The 19,393-nt window shown below is 36.7% G+C and overlaps 1 protein-coding gene and 1 long non-coding RNA gene across 8 annotated transcripts in view; one reads left to right on the top strand and one right to left on the bottom strand.

The window, feature by feature from the left end:
* LOC113632435 (C-type lectin domain family 12 member B-like) overlaps positions 1-19,393 on the bottom strand; it is a 33,879-nt gene that overhangs the window by 8,771 nt on the left and 5,715 nt on the right. For 3 of the 7 annotated variants that reach the window (XM_027129609.1, XM_027129607.1, XM_027129608.1), the window contains 8 exons: positions 19,076-19,192; positions 7,298-7,396; positions 6,159-6,278; positions 4,974-5,045; positions 4,680-4,831; positions 3,041-3,147; positions 539-695; positions 295-444 (listed from right to left, as the gene is read on the bottom strand). In XM_027129609.1, the coding sequence (XP_026985410.1) occupies positions 554-695; positions 3,041-3,147; positions 4,680-4,831; positions 4,974-5,045; positions 6,159-6,278; positions 7,298-7,396; positions 19,076-19,190 (807 nt within the window). In that variant the 5' untranslated portion in view covers positions 19,191-19,192 and the 3' untranslated portion in view covers positions 295-444; positions 539-553. Of the gene's footprint in view, positions 1-294; positions 445-538; positions 696-3,040; positions 3,148-4,679; positions 4,832-4,973; positions 5,046-6,158; positions 6,279-7,297; positions 7,397-9,475; positions 9,599-9,987; positions 10,119-19,075; positions 19,193-19,393 lie in introns of those variants that run through there. The other 4 variants (XM_027129606.1, XM_027129605.1, XM_027129604.1 and 1 more) reach the window with 3 other exon arrangements.
* On the top strand, positions 14,330-17,125 carry LOC113632438 (uncharacterized). The gene is made up of 3 exons (XR_003437808.1): positions 14,330-14,415; positions 16,088-16,155; positions 16,466-17,125. It is a non-coding gene; the product is annotated as an uncharacterized LOC113632438 (long non-coding RNA).

Below are 19,393 nucleotides of genomic sequence, written 5' to 3'. Positions count from 1 at the left end.
ATTAAAGATGTGAGTGAAATTGATATATTGAAAATCTGCTAGGAAGACTTCTGCAAGCAACTTGAGAAATAGATGACTACGTCAATTTGTTTTAATTAATTTTTTTAAATTTCTGCTTTTTGTTATTATTGATATTTCTTTGCATTTTTTACATTCTTTGTATATTATGTGGTAAACCATTTATCATTTATATTTCCCACTGTATTTGTTCTAAACGCTTATTTCCACAGGTCACAATTGTAAATGAGTAAGTAGATTTTGAAATATAAAAAAAAGACTCCCAAAGACTAAGTATTTATGACAAATGATATGTTTTTTAATTCATTTATATAACTCTCAGAAAATCAAACAGGTTCTGAGTTTCTAAGTTTTCTGTGCTTCTCTGTTTTTTCTCCTTTAACTCTAGACTCTGGCTTCTTCTATCATGAAGTCATTTATCAGTTTCTGTCACAAAAAAAAGAGTTATGAATAACATGAAGTGCCAATAGAAGAAAGGCAGGCAGGTCTTGAATATGGAATGTTATTGAGATGTGCAGACCTCATCAGTTTTTTTTTAACTTTCTTCTGAGTGTTTAGCACAGACAGGCTTCTCACACACACATGAAGAGGACATAGTGCAGGTATCCATGCCAACAGTGTTCACATTTGCATACACACAATTCCCCTGGAAATCCGTACTTGGCTTTGGTAGACTCCTGAGAAATTTAGAAAACACAAGTCACTGGCCACTCACTGTGTTCAAATTAAGTAGCATTACTTAAGAACATGTTATGTGAAACCGATTATACCTGGCGCTGTAGGGAACTCAAGGGAGTAAAGGCACTCTCCCTCTTTGCAAAGAACTCATACATGTATATATACAAAAAGAGATAGACATAAGTCATAAATAAGCTTCACAAAATGTGATAGTTATTTATGAGTATTTATAAGTGGGAAAAGGTACACCTGTATAGAGAAGAAGAGAATGGTCCAGCTGGAAAATTATGGCAATAGCAGGAAAGACAGGACATATGATCTGGGGTACATAATTAAGTTTAAGTACAGATTAGCATGATAGAAACCACATGCATGTACAGCTACCATTGGAGGAGGGATATTTACTTATAAATACATTAGATATAAAAGCTAGCCAAAATTAGTAATGAAATTTAGAATATACATGTATATGTATATATGTGTGTGTGAGTGAGTGTGTGTGTGTGTTTATCCTTAAATAACCTGGATTTGAACTACGCAGTTCTACCTATATGCGGATTTTTTCAATGGTAAATACTACAGTACTACAGGTTGGTTTAACTGTGGTTGGTTTAACATGTAGTTTTGGAACTGCCTATAGAAGGGTAGACTATAAGTTCTAAGCAGATTTTCCACTACATGGAGGAGTTAGTGCCCCTAACACCCTTGCATTATTCATGGGTTAACTGTATATGTAATATTTCAGGACACTTGCCTCTGCTCTGATAATGTTCATTTTACTTTAATTCACATTTTACTTTAATTTACCACTGATATAAATGCCAGAGGGTAGATGTTATCAAATATGCTGATTGAATTTAGTCCTTTACTAAAGGTCTAGATTATAAAGAGCATTTTAGATCCATGTTAACAAGACTATTTTTCATCAACTCTAGAGCAAAGCTGGTTGTTCAGTACTATCTAAAAAAAAAAAAAGGCAAAGCTTATTTCGTGATTTATTAAATGCATAGTACATTTCTTTTAAAAATGCCAAAGGAACTAGAAAAAAAATTCTGAACTGTGTTGGGCATATTAAATCGCCAAAATATTTCATATGTTATTTCATTCATTCATTCAACATACCTACTGAATGTTCTATGTTCCAAACATTGTACAAGGTTTGAAGCAGAGGAAAACTTTCAATTTACAAAATTCCAGTAATTAAAATGATCAACAATAAAGTTAGAATAGACTAACAATTTGATGCAATAGTGCAGGCAAGGCTGGGAAAATATTCAAGAATATTTACACATAAAATATTTACACAAACTATGAAATACTTAAGGGACATGTAAAAAGGCTAAAATTATTTAAATATTAAATTTTAGCATATGATAAATGACATTAAAATCAGTGATGAAAGTAAAATGAATCATTTAAACAATACTGACAATTGATTACTTAATTGAAATACATAGAGAGACATATAATTATATCTACATTTGAACATACATGTTTCAGCTTTCTACCTTATGTCTTAAAATAAATTTCAAATGAACAAAGACAATCTCATTATACTTCAATGTTAACCATTTGTTCATATAATAAAAGCAAATAAACTTAAAAGGACAAATTATTAAAGGAAAACACTGGTAAGATATGTGTGCAAGAGAAGTCACAAACTTAATATATAAGGAATCATACCAAGAAATAAAAGGTAAATATTATAAAATGGTCAAAAGTATTATTAGAAGTTATAAGAAAAACAGCCTCACTAAACATAAGAATAATATAACCTAAAGGAACAAAATAAAAATAATCAGCTATCAAAATTATCAAACTTTAAAATATTATCTAAGATTGGCACACAGTGATGAAACAGCTTGAAAACATTTTTTCTGCCATAGCTGTCTAATGCAGTGTTTCTGAATAGCAATAGAAAAATATGTACTTAAAACCAAAAAAAAATCCCAAATTATTTGGCTGAGGAAAGACAATTTTATCTATACTTCTTCCCAATAAAAATACCAGAGAGGTCCCCATATTCATACTAATGATATTCTTCCCCACATTATATTTCTTATCTGAAATTGTAATCATTCAGCTCATCTAATAATAAGGGTATATTTACACTAATTATGAAATATCTAAGTGACTTTATGATTTACAAAATTGCTGACAGTATAGTATGAAATAAAAACAAGAAATAAAGAGGTCTAAATTCAATCCCTCTTTGAGAAGAGAAATGATCTTCTCTATTTCCTCAAGCTCTTTAGGCCAAAGGATCTTCTCTATTTCCTCAAGCTCCTTAGGCCAAAGACATTGAAAAAGGAGTAAGGAATTGGATTTTATACCAGAAACTTACAGGCCAGGAGAAGGAAGGGAGCCATCCTCCCACTTCCATTGATTGTCCTCTTCATTATAAGACAGGCCAAGCCAAGTGTGATTTGCTGCAAGTAACTTCATGATGTACTACATGGAACCAAAATACACAAAGGTGTTAATACTAAGAGTGCGTTAGAGATAAAAATATAGAACTTGTGTCTAAAGAATCATAAAAATAAAAATAATGCAGTCTATATATGCCCACTGATAAATAAAACATTAAAAAATATTTCAGTTCTTCAGTGTCTGTGCATTTCTTAAACCAGGAATTAAACACCAAGAAGAAAAAAAAAAAAAGACAGAGCTAATAGAAAATTTTATTTTATTTTTTTTAGCTTAGTTCCAGTAATGATAAAGGTTTTTATTTCCCCAGTGTATTTTAGAAATATTTAAGTTGTAAAAAGAAAGGGCACAGCATTAACTGTATTGTAATTTCATCCGATTTTTTACACTTACATATATTTTTTAAGTCTATCACACAAATGCATGCACTTGGTTTTAGAAGTCAAATGATGCTAAATATTGATATATACAAAATAGTAGTCATTTCCTCCCTCAATGAATGCCATTCTCCAGAGGCAATTAACTGTTCCTAACTCTTTATTAGTTCTATGACTTCCTATTTTATGAAGGCAGAATTTTTAGTCTCATGCCCTATCTTCTCACCTCCTGTATCCTTTTGATATAGTTATTTCACAGTTTTTACTAGGTAAAATTTACCATACTTTTACTAGGTAAATATTATTTTTTTCTGAACCGAATAGTAAGCGATGATTATAATAGAAAATTTTATATTTAAGAAGACACTACACCAAGATATGAATTACTTTCTTATTTTATCATTTATTTAATGTTGTGCCTATTCTTAGAGCTTGAGATATATCATTGAACAAAACTGAGAAAGATCCCTGCTTCTGGGGGATGTGGGCCAGATAGAAGTAAAAAACATAGGTGTAAATGATATGATACATAAGAAGGTGACAAGTGCTATAAAAAGTTAAAGCAGGGTAAGAATGCCTAAAAGCACAGAGGAGGGTCTGGCGGTGGGGTGGGCACTGGTACACAGGTTGCAATTTTTTTTTTTTTTTTTTTTTTTTAGTACACGGGCCTCTCACTGTTGAGGCGTCTCCCGTTGCGGAGCACAGGCTCCAGACGCGCAGGCTCAGCGGCCATGGCTCACGGGTCTAGCCGCTCCGCGGCATGTGGGATCTTCCCGGACCGGGGCACGAACCTGTGTCCCCTGCATCGGCAGGCGGACTCTCAACCACTGCGCCACCAGGGAAGCCCGACACAGGTTGCAATTTTAAGTAAGGTTGCCGGGGCAGGTCTCATTAAGAAGGTGACAACTGAATAAATAGTTGAAGGACATGAAGTAGTTCGCCGTGGTTGCATCTGAGAGAAGAGTTCTGCATGCAAACACAGTGTTTCTGCAGTGAATGCATGCATGGTGTGTTAGGAAAGAAAGGTGTGTTGATGTGGAGCACGCCAGGGAAAGATGAGTGGAAAACAAAGCAGGAGAGTGCCCCTTACCCTGGTTTCAGAGCTGCAGGTGAGCCCTTTCTTCTCCTGGTGGCTACTATACACTTATCCCAGAAGTAAAGAATGAACTACAATCTCACCATCAATCTACTCCTTTCTGTCTTTAAAAATGTAGCATTCAAAGAGATGCAAAGATCCGAACACTCTAACCAAGAAACAATTTGCACAGTTTGGTGGTAGCAGTGGTCTCTGTATTGTACCCAGTGACTCAGAGAAGGTCCACACCTGTCTCCTAGGAAAGAAAATATTTACAACTCAGAGCCCACAGAACCTCACAAACAAGGCCTCATGTCTTCACACGTTCTCCCACTTCAAAGAATGAGGCTGTTATTACAAATTACTATGTACTCGGAATTTTCTCACTTCCAAATTACCTTGTTCCACATTTAGTTCTTGTAGAGCCTCAGTGATATACTCATTCTGTTTTCGGAGCTGCTGTAAGATTTCTATATAAGACAACAAGACTTAACATTAGATAGGAATACACATGTCATCTGATTTTTTACTGTGCAAGAGTCATAATAATAATAATGATCAAGTGGCAAAACGTACAAATAATTTTAGTCCAATTCCCTTCCCTACTTAATTAGCTTCATCTCTGGCTGAAGTAATCAGCTGCTTAGAAACCATCCTTTTAAAATGCACAACTTAGTTATTATAGTCAGCAATACTGTATTATAAGCACAAAGTTGCTAAGAGATTAAAACTTAATTGTCAACACAAAAAGGAAATGATAGTTATGTAACATGATAAAGGTGTTAGCTAACACTATTGTAGTAATCATACTGCAATATATAAATGTATCAAACACACATGTTGTACCCCTCCAAATTACACAAGGTTATACATCAATCATATCTCAGTAAAAAAAAAAAAAAAACAGTTTTTTAACATGACGAATCACTAATGGACTTTCAGATGGTTCATTTAATTTTTCACTATAGGTTCAATACCTCAAGGGAAAAAAACCCCTACCATTTTAATGCAAGACCTTTGTAAAATATTTATTTATCACAACATAGACTATTTTTATATTATAATTTAATTAGCATAAAAGCAGCTTTATGATTACTCTATTATTGTAAGTGCCTCTCCTTAGGAGGCACTCAGAAACTATGAAAACACCACTGCTTTTCAGATATTTGAGTTCTTCCATTTTCATGCTCCCTCAACATCTTGCACATCTACTGCACACCTTGAAACTTTGGTTTATTTTTGGTCTATATATTTTCTCTAAGCCTCCCAAGGGCAGGGTTCATATTGTATTTATCCTTGATCACCAGCCACGTGGCTGGCATCTGGTGTGCACTGAATAAATGTGAATGATTAACTGAATGAACGAATTAATTAATTAATACAAGAGGCTATATTTGGTAAATGTGAGACACTCAGTTTCAGAATATCCATGAAGAACTAAGAGGCAAGAAGCCATCAAAACCACCATGCCGCTCTATTAGCTCCCATTGCATTATGCAACCAACCATTTTATGGCTGCAACAAGAAAAACAATCTAGCATTCTAAACTATCTAAAGATGGTTTGTTCTAGATCTAACATTACCTTTATTTTGCTCAAGAGCTTTTAGGACCTGAAGAAAGTTTTCCTCTTTGTTTTGCAAAGACTCAGTCTGTTGGATAAGGCTCTTCATCTTGCTCTCTGATTCCTGAACACTTTGAAAGTCTGGAACAAGCATTCCAGATGAGTATAAAACACATGCTCAGTTATGAAACAGTAGGGTATTAGATTGTGAAGCTTAATTTCTATAGTAGATCTTTAATAAAGTTCCCCATAAATGTTTTCAAAAACTGCAAAAAGATATTTGGCTAAGTATGTTTTCATTTATCCACTATTATTTCTAACGTCTATGCCTAAATCTAAAATATCATCCTAATTCCTTATAAGATTAAGTGTGTGTTTATATGAACAGGACAGTGGTTCAACTGAATTAAAATAGATGACAACAGCAAGAACCAAGTCTCAAATGAATCTTTTGGCATCATGCCTTGATGTAATGTGTAGAATTTCACTTCCTAATCAAATTTTAGAATTCTGAATTTCAAGCTAACTTTATCAATGAGAAACTACTATTTTTTTCCATATTCATAAGTCTTTATTATCTTTAAATAACCTTGGCTGCAAACACTTACAGACCAGAAATATTTACTGAAAATATCTGTAAATTCTTTCTAGCTTTTATTTTTTACATCTTTATTGGAGTATAATTGCTTTACAATGGAGAAACTACTATTTTAAAATAACCAGTTGTGAACAATTTTAATAATAATCCAAACATTCTGTTGGTCTAATTTAGGATGCTGCAGGAATGGGCAGTTTGAACAAACTGAAAAATTCCTTTTTATTTTCAACATAAAGACAGTTACAAATTCATCGAGCTTAATATATAGTAACTTCTAACTTTCAAAATACTGATAATAATCATTACACTCAGTAAATTCTGCAGTAATTTCAACAATATAGCTTCCCTGGAAAAAAAAAAAACGTGGTTACTGAGAACTCACAAGGTTAAATTCATTCATATAGTAAAAAGTTGTGATACTTTTCATGTCATTTTTTCCTGTTCTCCATTCAGTATGGCAATAAAACATTTACCAAAAACTATTCTCTGGGAATGGTTTAATGAAATATGATCATCTGACAAATAGTCTATTATTTCTTTTCTCCCAATAGGTCAGACTTACAGTGATAACCAAAGAATCCACACAACATCAAGAGCAGCAGGCTGAACACTCCCAGGATCACAGGGGTTATTCCACATAGAGAGAAGGAAAAACGAGAGGCTAAGAAACAGAGTGAGGGAAATCAGAGGTAATGTAAACTCCTGCTATTTGAAAGACTAATATCATTATTTTCCTTTTATTATTGTTAAAATGCCCACATTTTCTGAAAAATAATGCCCAATGTGTGAATTACTATGAACTATTAGGCTGAATGACAGGGGGAAAAAACTATTTTGGAGGATGTGCAGAAAAGAATTAAAGTAGCAGACCTGACTTGTTATCCTGAAAGGCCCGCTTACAAGGCTGGCCTTGGCTGGCATCTGGAAAGCTACATTTCAGTAGGGTTTCCACAACCATTAATTGATAGGCACGGCTTACCATGTCTCCACTGTTTGTGCAAACAATATAGCTTGTGCTGAACCGTTGCTTTCCTTCAGGAAGTCTGTAATTTTGTTACATGCCAGCTGGAAGCTGCCTGTGTGATTAACCCCCAGTAAATACCCTGAACATTGATTCTCTAATGAGTTTCCCTGGTTGGCAACATGTGACACATAGTCCCAACTTGTTGCTGGGGAATTCGTGGGACCTGTGTGACTCTACTGGGAGAGCACCCTTGCAAGCCTGAGCTTGGTCTCCCCAACACTTCACTCCATGTGCCTTTTCCATTTGCTGATGATGCTTGTTAGCCATTCATTGTCGTAAATCTCAGCTAGGAGTACAACTGTATAGAGTCCTGCGAGTTCTCCTAGTGAGACATTAAACCTGAGTGTGTCTTTGGGGACTTCCAGCACAGGTGAAAATTTTACATACAGGCATTATTAAATATCCTTAAACCAGACACAAAATTTCAGTTCAGATTACATTATCCTCATTAATATGATCAGATGGAGAAATGCTTAACAATTTTAAATCTGTGTTATTATTAAGATAGAACTCTTTATTTGAACTTGATGTAGTAGTATGTTCCTTTCATAAAGAATTACAGTAAATCTTAGTGAATGTTTTAAAGGGATGATATTTGGTTTTAGGTCAAACAACATCTATAATGTATTCAATTTCACAAAAATAATATGCTACATCCCCACATTCTAGAAACTAAACTTTCAGAGATCATTGTTAATAGTCTTTTATTGGTAAGTTTATTTCCCTCCAAAATAAATGTATAAACTCCAGTGTAAAAAAGATATTTCTTTATATTTTGGAAGAATTGTATTTCTGAAACAAGGTTAAAAAATTGCTGTCAAGAGAATGGTTATATTCATGACTAATACCCAAATCATTTCTTTAACTTTCTGAATCATATAACTTGGTGGTTATCAACCAGAGGAAAGTTTGTTCCCCAGGGGACATTAATAAATATCTGGAGAAATTCTTGGCGTCATAACTGACAGGCGGGTGGTACTGACGTCTAGTGCATGGATGCCAAGAATGGTGCTAAACATCCTACAATCACTAAACAGTGTCCCACAGCAAAGAGTTACCTAGCCCAAAATGTCATTAGTGCCGAGCTTGGAAAACCCTGTTCTATTAAAACATGTTAAGTTTAATTATGATCAAAAGGAGGCATCATGTAATAGGGTTCTACCTTTCTTTGTCTTTTTTACAAATTTTCTGAGTTTTAAACCTTGAACAAGCTTAAGTCCCTCAGTTTCATGTGAGAAAACAAATCTAAATTTGGACCAATGGCTTCTTTCATCTTTAACTATGCTCTTTAATATATGAAAATTTCAAACCTGTCAGAAAATACACTTTCGTTTTACTTCTATATATGTTTTTTGTTGTTCTTGTTGTTTGCGGTACGCGGGCCTCTCACTGTTGCGGTCTCTCCCGTTGCGGAGCACAGGCTCCAGACGCGCAGGCTCAGCTGCCATGGCTCACGGGCCCAGCCGCTCCGCGGCACGTGGGATCCTCCCGGACCGGGGCACGAACCCGCGTCCCCTGAATCGGCAGGCGGACTCTCAACCACTGCGCCACCAGGGAAGCCCTCTATATATGTTTTGAAAATGTTTTAATCTTTGTATTTTCTCTAAATTTTAAAATTTCCGAATAGTAACAAGTAGAGAAACATAAAATGGAAGACGTATCTAAAGATAACAAAAAGAGACCGTAAATGAATAAAATCTGGTATATCGACTTTACCATCCACATTGGTGTGCTCAGGAACCGGGCGCCATTCATCCTCAGGTGGAGGAGGAGGAGGAGGAAGGGCAAGAGGCTCTTCCACATCCACAATAGGGATTGTCTCTGTCTGCTCTGTGTTTTCTTTTAGCATAGAAAATATATAATTACTTTATAACCTTGTAAAGCAAGTGAGATTAGAACTTAAGAGATTCATTACCATTTTCAAAGATCACTGGAAATACAAATGTAGTAGTAGTAAAATCAAAGATACTCAAAACACATTTCCACTGGACAGCCCATCCAGCTTTCCTAAAAGTATTTAAACTGGTTGATTACACTTTGGATCAAGTCAGGAAATAGATAATTATTTCTTTTAAATATATTTAAAGGCACTCTTTCAGGTATATGTGGGAAATATTAAAAATACAATGCCCCTAGTATAATCATAACCAGCACTTATGACAAACAAAAACAACAAAACTTTTATTTCCATTGAAATGGCACAGGACATTTAGATTTTAAAAAAATACCTGGAGGTTGATCACAGTCTGAAGCAGTTGACATTGTGGAGACTTTTGGATGATTTCTTTATCCCAAAGGTGAAGGAGAGCTTACAAAGTTGTTGGCGGATGAATGAAGAGATATTTCTTCCACTATCCTCCTACAGTTGATGACAAGTCCAGACCTCTCAGGTGGTACAGCTACTTACAGTTGTATGAAACTAACTCAATTTGGTAAAAACCACAGAGGAAATATGAATCTCTAACTGGATATTTTCTAATAGGTATACAAAAATAAAATCACGTCTACTTAACTAAACTATGTACAACAAGCCTTTAAATACCATCTGGTTTGTACAGGTAATAGTCCATCACTCCAGAAATAAATTAGGAAAAGCCACTGTCATAAATAATATAATTGAGTAGTCTAGAGTGAAAATTTTTATGAGAACTGAGTATGCAGTAAAGGAGACACAGGTATATGGAAACTAAGGTTCTAGACAACCAGAGGAATTTTTAAAAGGAATAATGCTGTAAATAACATATCTGTTCATCAAAGGTGGATTTAAATGACTGCTTATATAAAAAGGCATTTGAAGAGAGAAATCACATCATAAAACCTATATGTCCAGATAGTGACAGTTTGGCTTAAGGTTTTTTGGTACTACCTCCACCCTGACTTTGTTTCAGAGGAAAAACAAATTCTATTCATATAAGTATGGTTGGGTAGCCACCGACAATCTACCTTTTGCTCTTTACTGCTCAAGCGAAAAAAGTTCAATATTTGTAGTGGGAATAAATAGATATTGTACACAAACAAAAATAGACCTAAGACTCTCATCAGGGCTATAACCTCATAGAAACTAATGTATGTGTGAGTCAGGCGAAACCACACAAGATGCCTCAGATACAGGCAGTGGTCATAAGTTTCCCACGGTCCTATGTCCAGTTCAGATCAAAAGGTCTTACAGATAATCCTAAAAATATATCACATTTTATCTTTTAATGTATGAAATACAAGGTTGGTTGACCAAGAAGAATATTATAACATTCCTGTTCATTCAAAGATCTCAGTAGGGGCTTCCCTGGTCACGCAGTGGTTGAGAGTCCGCCTGCCGATGCAGGGGACACGGCTTCGTGCCCCGGTCCAGGAAGATCCCACATGCTGCAGAGTGGCTGGGCCCGTGAGCCATGGCCGCTGAGCCTGTGTGTCCGGAGCCTGTGCTCCACAACGGAAGAGGCCACAACAGTGAGAGGCCTGCATACCACAAAAAAAAAAAAGATCTCAGTAAACCAAGGGTAGAGATAGAAGAGATTTGATAAAAAATATTCTACAACGATTGTCCGCCTATATTGTAATTCATTTTTATTTTGTTTACTTTCTGACTCTAAATTGAAAAATCTGGTGTCACCTTCAAGATGGCGGAGGAGTAAGAGGTGGAGATCAACTTCCTCCCCACAAATACATCAGAAATACATCTACATGTGGAACAACTCCTACAGAACACCTACTGAATGCTGGCAGAAAACCTCAGACTTCCCAAAAGCCGTGTGGCTGACAGGGTCTTGGTGCTCCGGCCGGGTGTCAGGCCTGAGGTGGGAGAGGCGAGTTCAGGACATTGGTCCACCAGAGACCTCCCAGCTCCACATAGTATCAATCAGCAAGAGCTCTTCCAGAGATCTCCATCTCAACACTAACACCCAACTCCACTCAACAACCAGCAAGCTACAGTGCTGGGCACCCTGTGCCAAACAACTAACAAGACAGGAACACAACGCCACCCATTAGCAGAGAGGAGGCCTAAAATCATAGTAAGGTCACAGACACCCCAAAACACACCACCGGATGCAGTCCTGCCCACCAGAAAGACAAGATCCAGCCTCATCCACCAGACCACAGGCACTAGTCCCCTCCACCAGGAAGCCTGCACAACCCACTGAACCAACCTTAGCCACTGGGGGCAGACACCAAAAGCAACGGGAACTACGAACCTGCAGCCTGCAAAAAGGAGACTCCAAACTCAGTAAGTTAAGCAAAATGAGAAGACAGAGAAACACACAGCAGATGAAGGGGCAAGGTAAAAGCCCACCAGACTAAACAAATGAAGAGGAAATAGGCAGTCTACCTGAAAAAGAATTCAGAGTAATGCTAGCAAAGATGATCCAAAATCTTGGAAATAGAATGGAGAAAATACAAGAAACGTTTAACAAGAACCTAGAAGAAATAAAGAGCAAAGAAACAATGATGAAAGACACAATAAATGAAATTAAAAATTCTCTAGAAGGAATCAATAGCAGAATAACTGAGGCAGAAGAATGGATAAGTGATCTGGAAGATAAAATAGTGGAAATAACTACTAAAGAGCAGAATACACAAAAAAGAATGAAAAGAATTGAGGACAGTCTCAGAGACCTCTGAGACAACATTAAACACACCAACATTTGAATTATAGGGGTCCCAGAAGAAGAAGAGAAAAAGAAAGGGACTTAGAAAATATTTGAAAAGATTATATTTGAAAACTTCCCTAATATGGGAAAGAAAATAGTCAATCAAGTCCAGGAAGCACAGAGAGTCCCGTACAGGATAAATCCAAGGAAAAACACTCAAGACACATATTAATCAAACTATCAAAAATTAAATACCAAGAAAAAAATATTAAAAGTAGCAAGGGAAAAACAACAAACAACATACAAGGGAATACCCATAAGGTTAACAGCTGATCTTTCGGCAGAAACTCTGCAAGCCAGAAGGGACTGGCAGGACATATTTAAAGTGATGAAAGGGAAACACCTACAAGCAAGAAGGTAATTTGTAAGGTGAAGCATAATCGTACTAAAGACTAAGAGAGCTGTTTTGAATATGAAAGATTAAAGAATTAGTGAACTATTTAGAAATAATGGGGCATATATGTTTCATGATGAAAATAATTATTACATTATATCATTGGTTAAAAAAGAAAAATTGCTGTAAAGAGGTATAATATTGTAAAGAAAAATGATAAAGAAGTAGATCAGAGAACTGACTTTTTGTTTAAGTGCAGAAAGTTAGTGATTAGGAAGAAATGGAAATGTTTGATGGACTTCCAAATGTGAGAAGTTAAGGCCTAAGCAAATGTTTTCAAGTTCTAATATTCCAATTACAGTGGTGTTGAGTGTTGAGCTTACCAGATGGTTGTTTCAGATGAAGTCTCTAGCAGTTCGAGAGAGCAAGACAAGAATAAGAAGGGACGATAACAAAGCCAGAAAGAACATATAGCCAGAACATAAATAATATTTCTCTTTCTCAGGCTACATAGGGTTATTTTTTTATTACACTCATTCTGTTTGAAAATTTCCGTAACAACTTGTTTTTACATCAAAATAGGTTTTTCTTTTGTCATCATTTCTCCATACTAGAACTCAATGTAAAACTCTTGCAAATGTACCAGTCTAAAATGGGTTTTTTTGAAGGAATGAAATCCACAATTGAAATACATTTCTTTATTGTGTTTTTTACCATTATTGAATGTTGAAAACAGATAAAGCTATCAATCCTTTTCTACTGAGTTGAAACATATATATTCCAACTGCACTGTCACCGTTTATCCATTACACCATTGGAAATGCCACTTTAGACCACTAAGGGGGAAGCCAATATATTTCTACTCTTTATAATTAGAGTACAGACTGAAGGAGAAGGGAACCAAAAACCTCAAAACCTGAAGTTTATATAGAGAGAGTATATTTAGAGAATATAGAGTATACTTGTATTGGAATGAATTGAAAAAAACAGACTGTAAAACGTATATGTTCTGAAAAAAATGTTTCAAAGAATAAAGCAATTGAATTTAGATATATTTTAAAGGAACCAGGGATTGACTAGCTCTTCATCTAATAAAACTTAACATCTGAAAACTTTATTTTTCAAAATCTCCTTCAGATAACTGGGGAGAATAATGAACTATTAGTACTCATGTATTAATATTTCCACTTAGCTAACACTAGCATAGTTTAGAAGATGGATTTAAATATCCCATTACATACAGTTTCTATTTAGAGCCCAAACTAGTGTCTAATCTATATAGGGATTATATTTAGAATCACAGTATTTGGTGGTGGTCATAGTGGTGATGGTGGCCTTTTTGGTGCTTTTTTCTCTTTTAAGTTCAGTGTTGAATTCTGTGCAAAATGGGCATGGCCCTTTAAATTATATTGCCCATTCATCTCCCTTGCTTAAAAACTGCCTTTCTCCGTAGAAGATGCAAATTGTGAAGCCTGAAGTACAAATATGAACTGCTTTCTCACATGTTCATGAAGAGCTGGCAAATACTGAAGCTTCTTTGATAACAAGAGCCAATAACATATAGAGCCCAGAAGAGTCGTCTTGAGCCACAGCTCACACAACTGTGCCATTCGCCCACTGGGGTTCACCTCTTCCATTGGGACCAGATTCCAGCAGAAACTACCACACTGACACAGGTATCACCAACTATATCTATAGCTGTCGCTCTCAGCTTATCTCATCGTTACTAGTGCGTATACGGAGCACAAAGAATAGAGATTTTAAAAAGTAATCCAGTAAATTTAATCTTGTAGAAAAAGAACTAACCCATTCAGGTTTAAAATTCACTTTACAAGGTAAATTACCTCAGATTTTTTCATGGTTTACCATTGAATATAACTGATAGCACTGTTAGAAAATATTTCAGGATATCTCTCAGATTAACTGAGTTAATAAAGTAAATGGTCACATCGATGAAGCCAGGATATGAATAATAAAATAATTATTTAATCAGTAATTAATTGTTCTTGTCTGTATAATAGTGTGTTTCTCTATTTCACATCCAAATCTAGAATTTTCTTATTTATGTGATATAGCTTCCATATTCATGAGATATTACAAACTTGGTAAAGGATTTTTAAAGGCATTATAAATCTATTTCTGCACAATCATGTTTTCTTATGAGAAGTTATCTTGTGGGAAACTATTAAATGTTATAAGTGAATATTATGAACACACGAAGGCCTATATATTTTAATCAGTATAAAAGACAACAACAGGGCATAATTCTCTGAGGAAATAAAATACATAAAAAGTGTTTTATTTGATGATACGCTGGCAAACTAGTGAACATAAGAATTTTAAAACTTTTTATGTTATCAGAATTCTATTCTATATAAATTGCTTTGATTATAAAAATGATATTTGAAATACTTGAAATAAATTAATTAACTTTTCAAAAAATTTGCAAGTAAAGTTAATATTTCAAGGAGAATTGGTTGCTTTTAGCCTATGCCTTCAAATATTATGGGCACAATGCTACACACCCCACAAGAGTACAACTAAACTAATTTACATCCCAATTGTAGGGCTTTCATTTTTAACAACTTGTTGGAAGAGATTCTTCAGGAGATCACGGAAAGTAAATTATCTTTAATCATAAAAAAAGAGTGAAGATAAATAGAAAAAAAAGTCAGGAGAACTCCTGAAAGAGAAATTTTAGAATAACCTACTATGTAACACTAGTTATCTTTACAACACAAAATGACTCATAAAAATTATCTTTTTATTTTTCTGGATAGGGACAGTTTTTTTTTTTTTTTTTTTTTTTTTGCGGTACGCAGGCCTCTCACCGTTGTGGCCTCTCCCGTTGTGGAGCACAGGCTCTGGAGGCACAGGCTTAGCGGCCATGGCTCACGGGCCTAGCCGCTCCGCGGCATGTGGGATCTTCCCAGACCGGGGCACGAACCCACGTCCCCTGCATCGGCAGGCGGACTCTCAACCACTGCGCCACCAGGGAAGCCCGGATAGGGACAGTTTTTAAGTGTAGTATAAACATTTCATAGATCATAGCACTGTTACCCTTTTAAAGTTAAATACCACATTTGGAGAACTCCAGGTAACAGGTGAAATGACATCTAAAGAGATGCTGGTAACTGATAATTTTAGGAATGGGAAAGAAAATAATCTGAGGCAAAAATCTTTCTTGGAAGAAAATTGCAGAAGTAAAATCATGCATCAGTATTTAAATGGTATGAAATAGTGATTTCAATAATACACAGAGAACTCAGAAAGACAGAACCTGAAAACTTAGTTTCAAAAAAACCTGTTGATGTCAGCATCTTAGAATTGTATCTCAAAAATGTTTAGAGATGAATGAAAAACACCCAGGATATGCAGAGTTGAAACACATCCCTTTCAAGAAGCAGATGCAGAAAGTGAGTATTTTTTTCTTCCAGTCCCTACTGAACTCTATTATTTTCTTTTCCTTGTTAAATAATTTTTCTAAAGAATGTCATTATAATTTAGCATATGGCACATTATGTCTAACTCTTTTTCAAGATTTTGTTACTTAAAAGATTTACCTGATGGACTTCACATGGTAAGAAGAAAACAAGTATATAGATCTCCTCGATTTGGAAAAAATCCTATTCTGTCAACTCCCTTCACACATACTGATAACTTACATGCTTTCCAAGAAACAGTGTGACTATGGCGTGGTAACCACGTCTCTCTTTTAATCTCCAGAGACAAAAGAGCAGCTAATTTACGCAGAAGCGAAAATATGCGCTACAAAGTCCAATCGGACAAAGATAACAAGAACTGAATCACCTGAAGGAAAAGGTAAACTTTATGTAGAGGACCTAGCTTACCTGTCCTCCAATTGCTCAGCTTACCACGGCCTCAAATAACTAAGTTAGCCTGCCCAGTTTCATGAGGTTGCTTAAACTATATCTTATAATCTAAACAAAAAAAATGGTATTGAAAGTGAAATGTCCATATTTAGTATATTCCAGATAATTAATGTAGTTTGGGTGCTATATACATAAATTCATAACTGAGCAAATCAAGCAGGAAAATTACTGCTTTTCAATTTGGAAACAATTGTGAATCTCCTGATGTCTATATCCACTCATTTTATGAAGTTTCAAGAAACAATATTTGATTAACATTATTTGATACATGTTTGGAATTATAATTTCTTCTACTGTTGAAGAACTGTAGTGAGGCTCCAATGAGAAAATGATGGATATATATGCAAGCATATGATATTTACAGGATAATAAATATCTTCTGATTATGGGTCAATAAAATTGACTATACAGATATGTTTTACTTATTTATTTATTTATTCATGGCTGTGTTGGGTCTTAGTTTCTGTGCGAGGGCTTTCCCTAGTTGCGGTGAGCGGGGGCCACTCTTCATCGCGGTGCGCGGGCCTCTCACTATCGCGGCCTCTCTTGTTGCGCAGCACAGGCTCCAGACGCGCAGGCTCAGTAGTTGTGGCTCATGGGCCCAGTTGCTCCGCGGCATGTGGGATCTTCCCAGATCAGGACTCGAACCCGTGTCCGCTGCATCGGCAGCCAGATTCTCAACCACTGCGCCACCAGGGAAGCCCCAGATATGTTTTATTTAGAAGTATGTTTGCATCTCAAAAACCAAGTCCTCATATCTAGTATTCACTTTGTATTCATAAATCATGGAGATGAATCAGAGGATTATTTTGGTAAAGATAGAATAAGTGACTTCCCTCAGAGGTATATAGTGGCAGAATAGGGAGTAGAACCCTGGCATCTAACTCTCAGTCCGTTGATGTTTCAAATTGTCCAGTATCCCTTTCAATTTATGATTTCAAGTTTGAAGACATTCAAGAGTTAGGGTCTTGAATTTACGGAACGTCCCCCTCTAAGCCCTGTAACTCAGTCTTTCCCCTGCTGGTCTCCTCAGCCTCTTTGTTTTCTCTCCGGGCAGGGTCTTCAGTTCCATTTGCCTGCTTTCCCACTCTAGTGATTCTTGGAATCTTCTGTTTCTTTCTCCTTTTAACAACAGGAGTCTTGGGATTCACGGGTAAGTTGAAAAAGATCTGTGACCTGAGCCAAATGTCTCCTCCCTTAAGAATTAACATTGCGCGGGCTCTCCCCAGTTGCAGCAAGCGGGAACCATTCCTCCTTGCGGTGCGCGGGCTTCTCACTGCGGTGGCCTCTCTCTTTGCAGAGCACGGGCTCCAAGCGCCCAGGCTTCAGGAGTTGTGGCTCACAGGCTCCAGAGCGTAGGCTCAGCAGCTGTGGCGCATACGCCCAGTTGCTCCGCGGAATGTGGGATCCTCCTGGACCAGGGCTTGAACCTGTGTCCCCTGCATTGGCAGGCGGATTCTCAACCACTGCGCCATCCGGGAAGCCCCTGCAATGTTTTCTTGAGACTCTAGTCTGTCCTTTACTTTTAAAATCCTCATGAGGGAATTCCCTGGCAGTCCAGTGGTTAGGACTCCCCGTTTCCACTGCTGGGGGCCTAGGTTCCATCCCTGGTCGGGGAACTAAGATCCAGCAAGCCTTTCGGTATGGCCAAAAAAAAAAAAAAAAGTCCTCATGAATTTCTCTTGACCAAATTTGAATGAAAACATTCTATTGGGACTTCCCTGGTGGCGCAGTGGTTGAGAGTCCACCTGCCGATGCAGGGGACACGGGTTCATGCCCCGGTCCGGGAAGATTCCACATGCCGCGGAGCGGCTGGGCCCGTGAGCCATGGCCGCTGAGCCTGCGCGTCCAGAGCCTGTGCTCCGCAACGGGAGAGGCCACAACAGTGAGAGGCCCACGTACCGCAAAAAAAAAAAAAAAAAAAAAGAATCCGCCTGCCAATGCAGGGAACACGGGTTCGAGCCCTGGTCCGGGAAGATCCCACATGCTGTGGAGCAACTAAGCCCGTGTGCCACAACTACTGAACCTGCACTCTAGAGCCTGCGAGGCACAACTACTGAAGCCTGCAAGCCACAACTACTGAAGCTCACGTGCCTAGAGCCCGTGCTCCGCAACAAGAGAAGCCACCACAATGAGAAGCCCTCGCACTGCAACGAAGAGTAGCCCCCGCTCACTGCAACTAGAGAAAGCCTGCGCACAGCAACGAAGACCCAACATAGCCAAAAATAAATAAATTTATTTAAAAAAAAATTCTATTACCTTCTCAAATTTAAAAGAATTAATTTCTCCATTCTCACAAAATTAAAAACAAAAAAGATATTAAAGACCATTATGGTTTCATATTACTGAGAACCTAGAATATAGATAGGAACTTTTTATTTCTAATGTCAGAAGTTTGACAATTCATAAGAGATGGGTGAATCTAGTTGCTTCAAACATCTACCTTTTCCGTCAGTCTTGCCAGGGCTTTGGGTACTACCAGGCCTTGATCTATTTTGTGACTCCGAAGGTGACTGAAGAAATCTCAGGATGGAATAAGTCCCTTCTTGATCACTCATCTCTAAAGTAAAAAGAGGTGAGGTATGTGTTTTGCATTAAAACTTTGTAATAGAATTATTTTTATCCAAAGAAAAATTAAAAGGTTAGTCTATAGCAACACACCAGGATTAAGATGTACGTGTGTGTGTCTGTGGACGTGTGTTTATTAACTCCTTCAAGTGCCTAAAGCATGTAGACTGAGACTGATTTATATAAGAAATGA

Source organism: Aethalodelphis obliquidens, unplaced genomic scaffold (genome assembly GCF_003676395.1).
Source record: "Aethalodelphis obliquidens isolate GAN/ISIS:26980383/991018 unplaced genomic scaffold, ASM367639v1 scaffold36, whole genome shotgun sequence".
NCBI classification, from domain to species: domain Eukaryota; kingdom Metazoa; phylum Chordata; class Mammalia; order Artiodactyla; family Delphinidae; genus Aethalodelphis; species Aethalodelphis obliquidens.
Note: the sequence above shows the minus strand (reverse complement) of the source record. Positions and strands in the feature narration are given on the sequence as shown.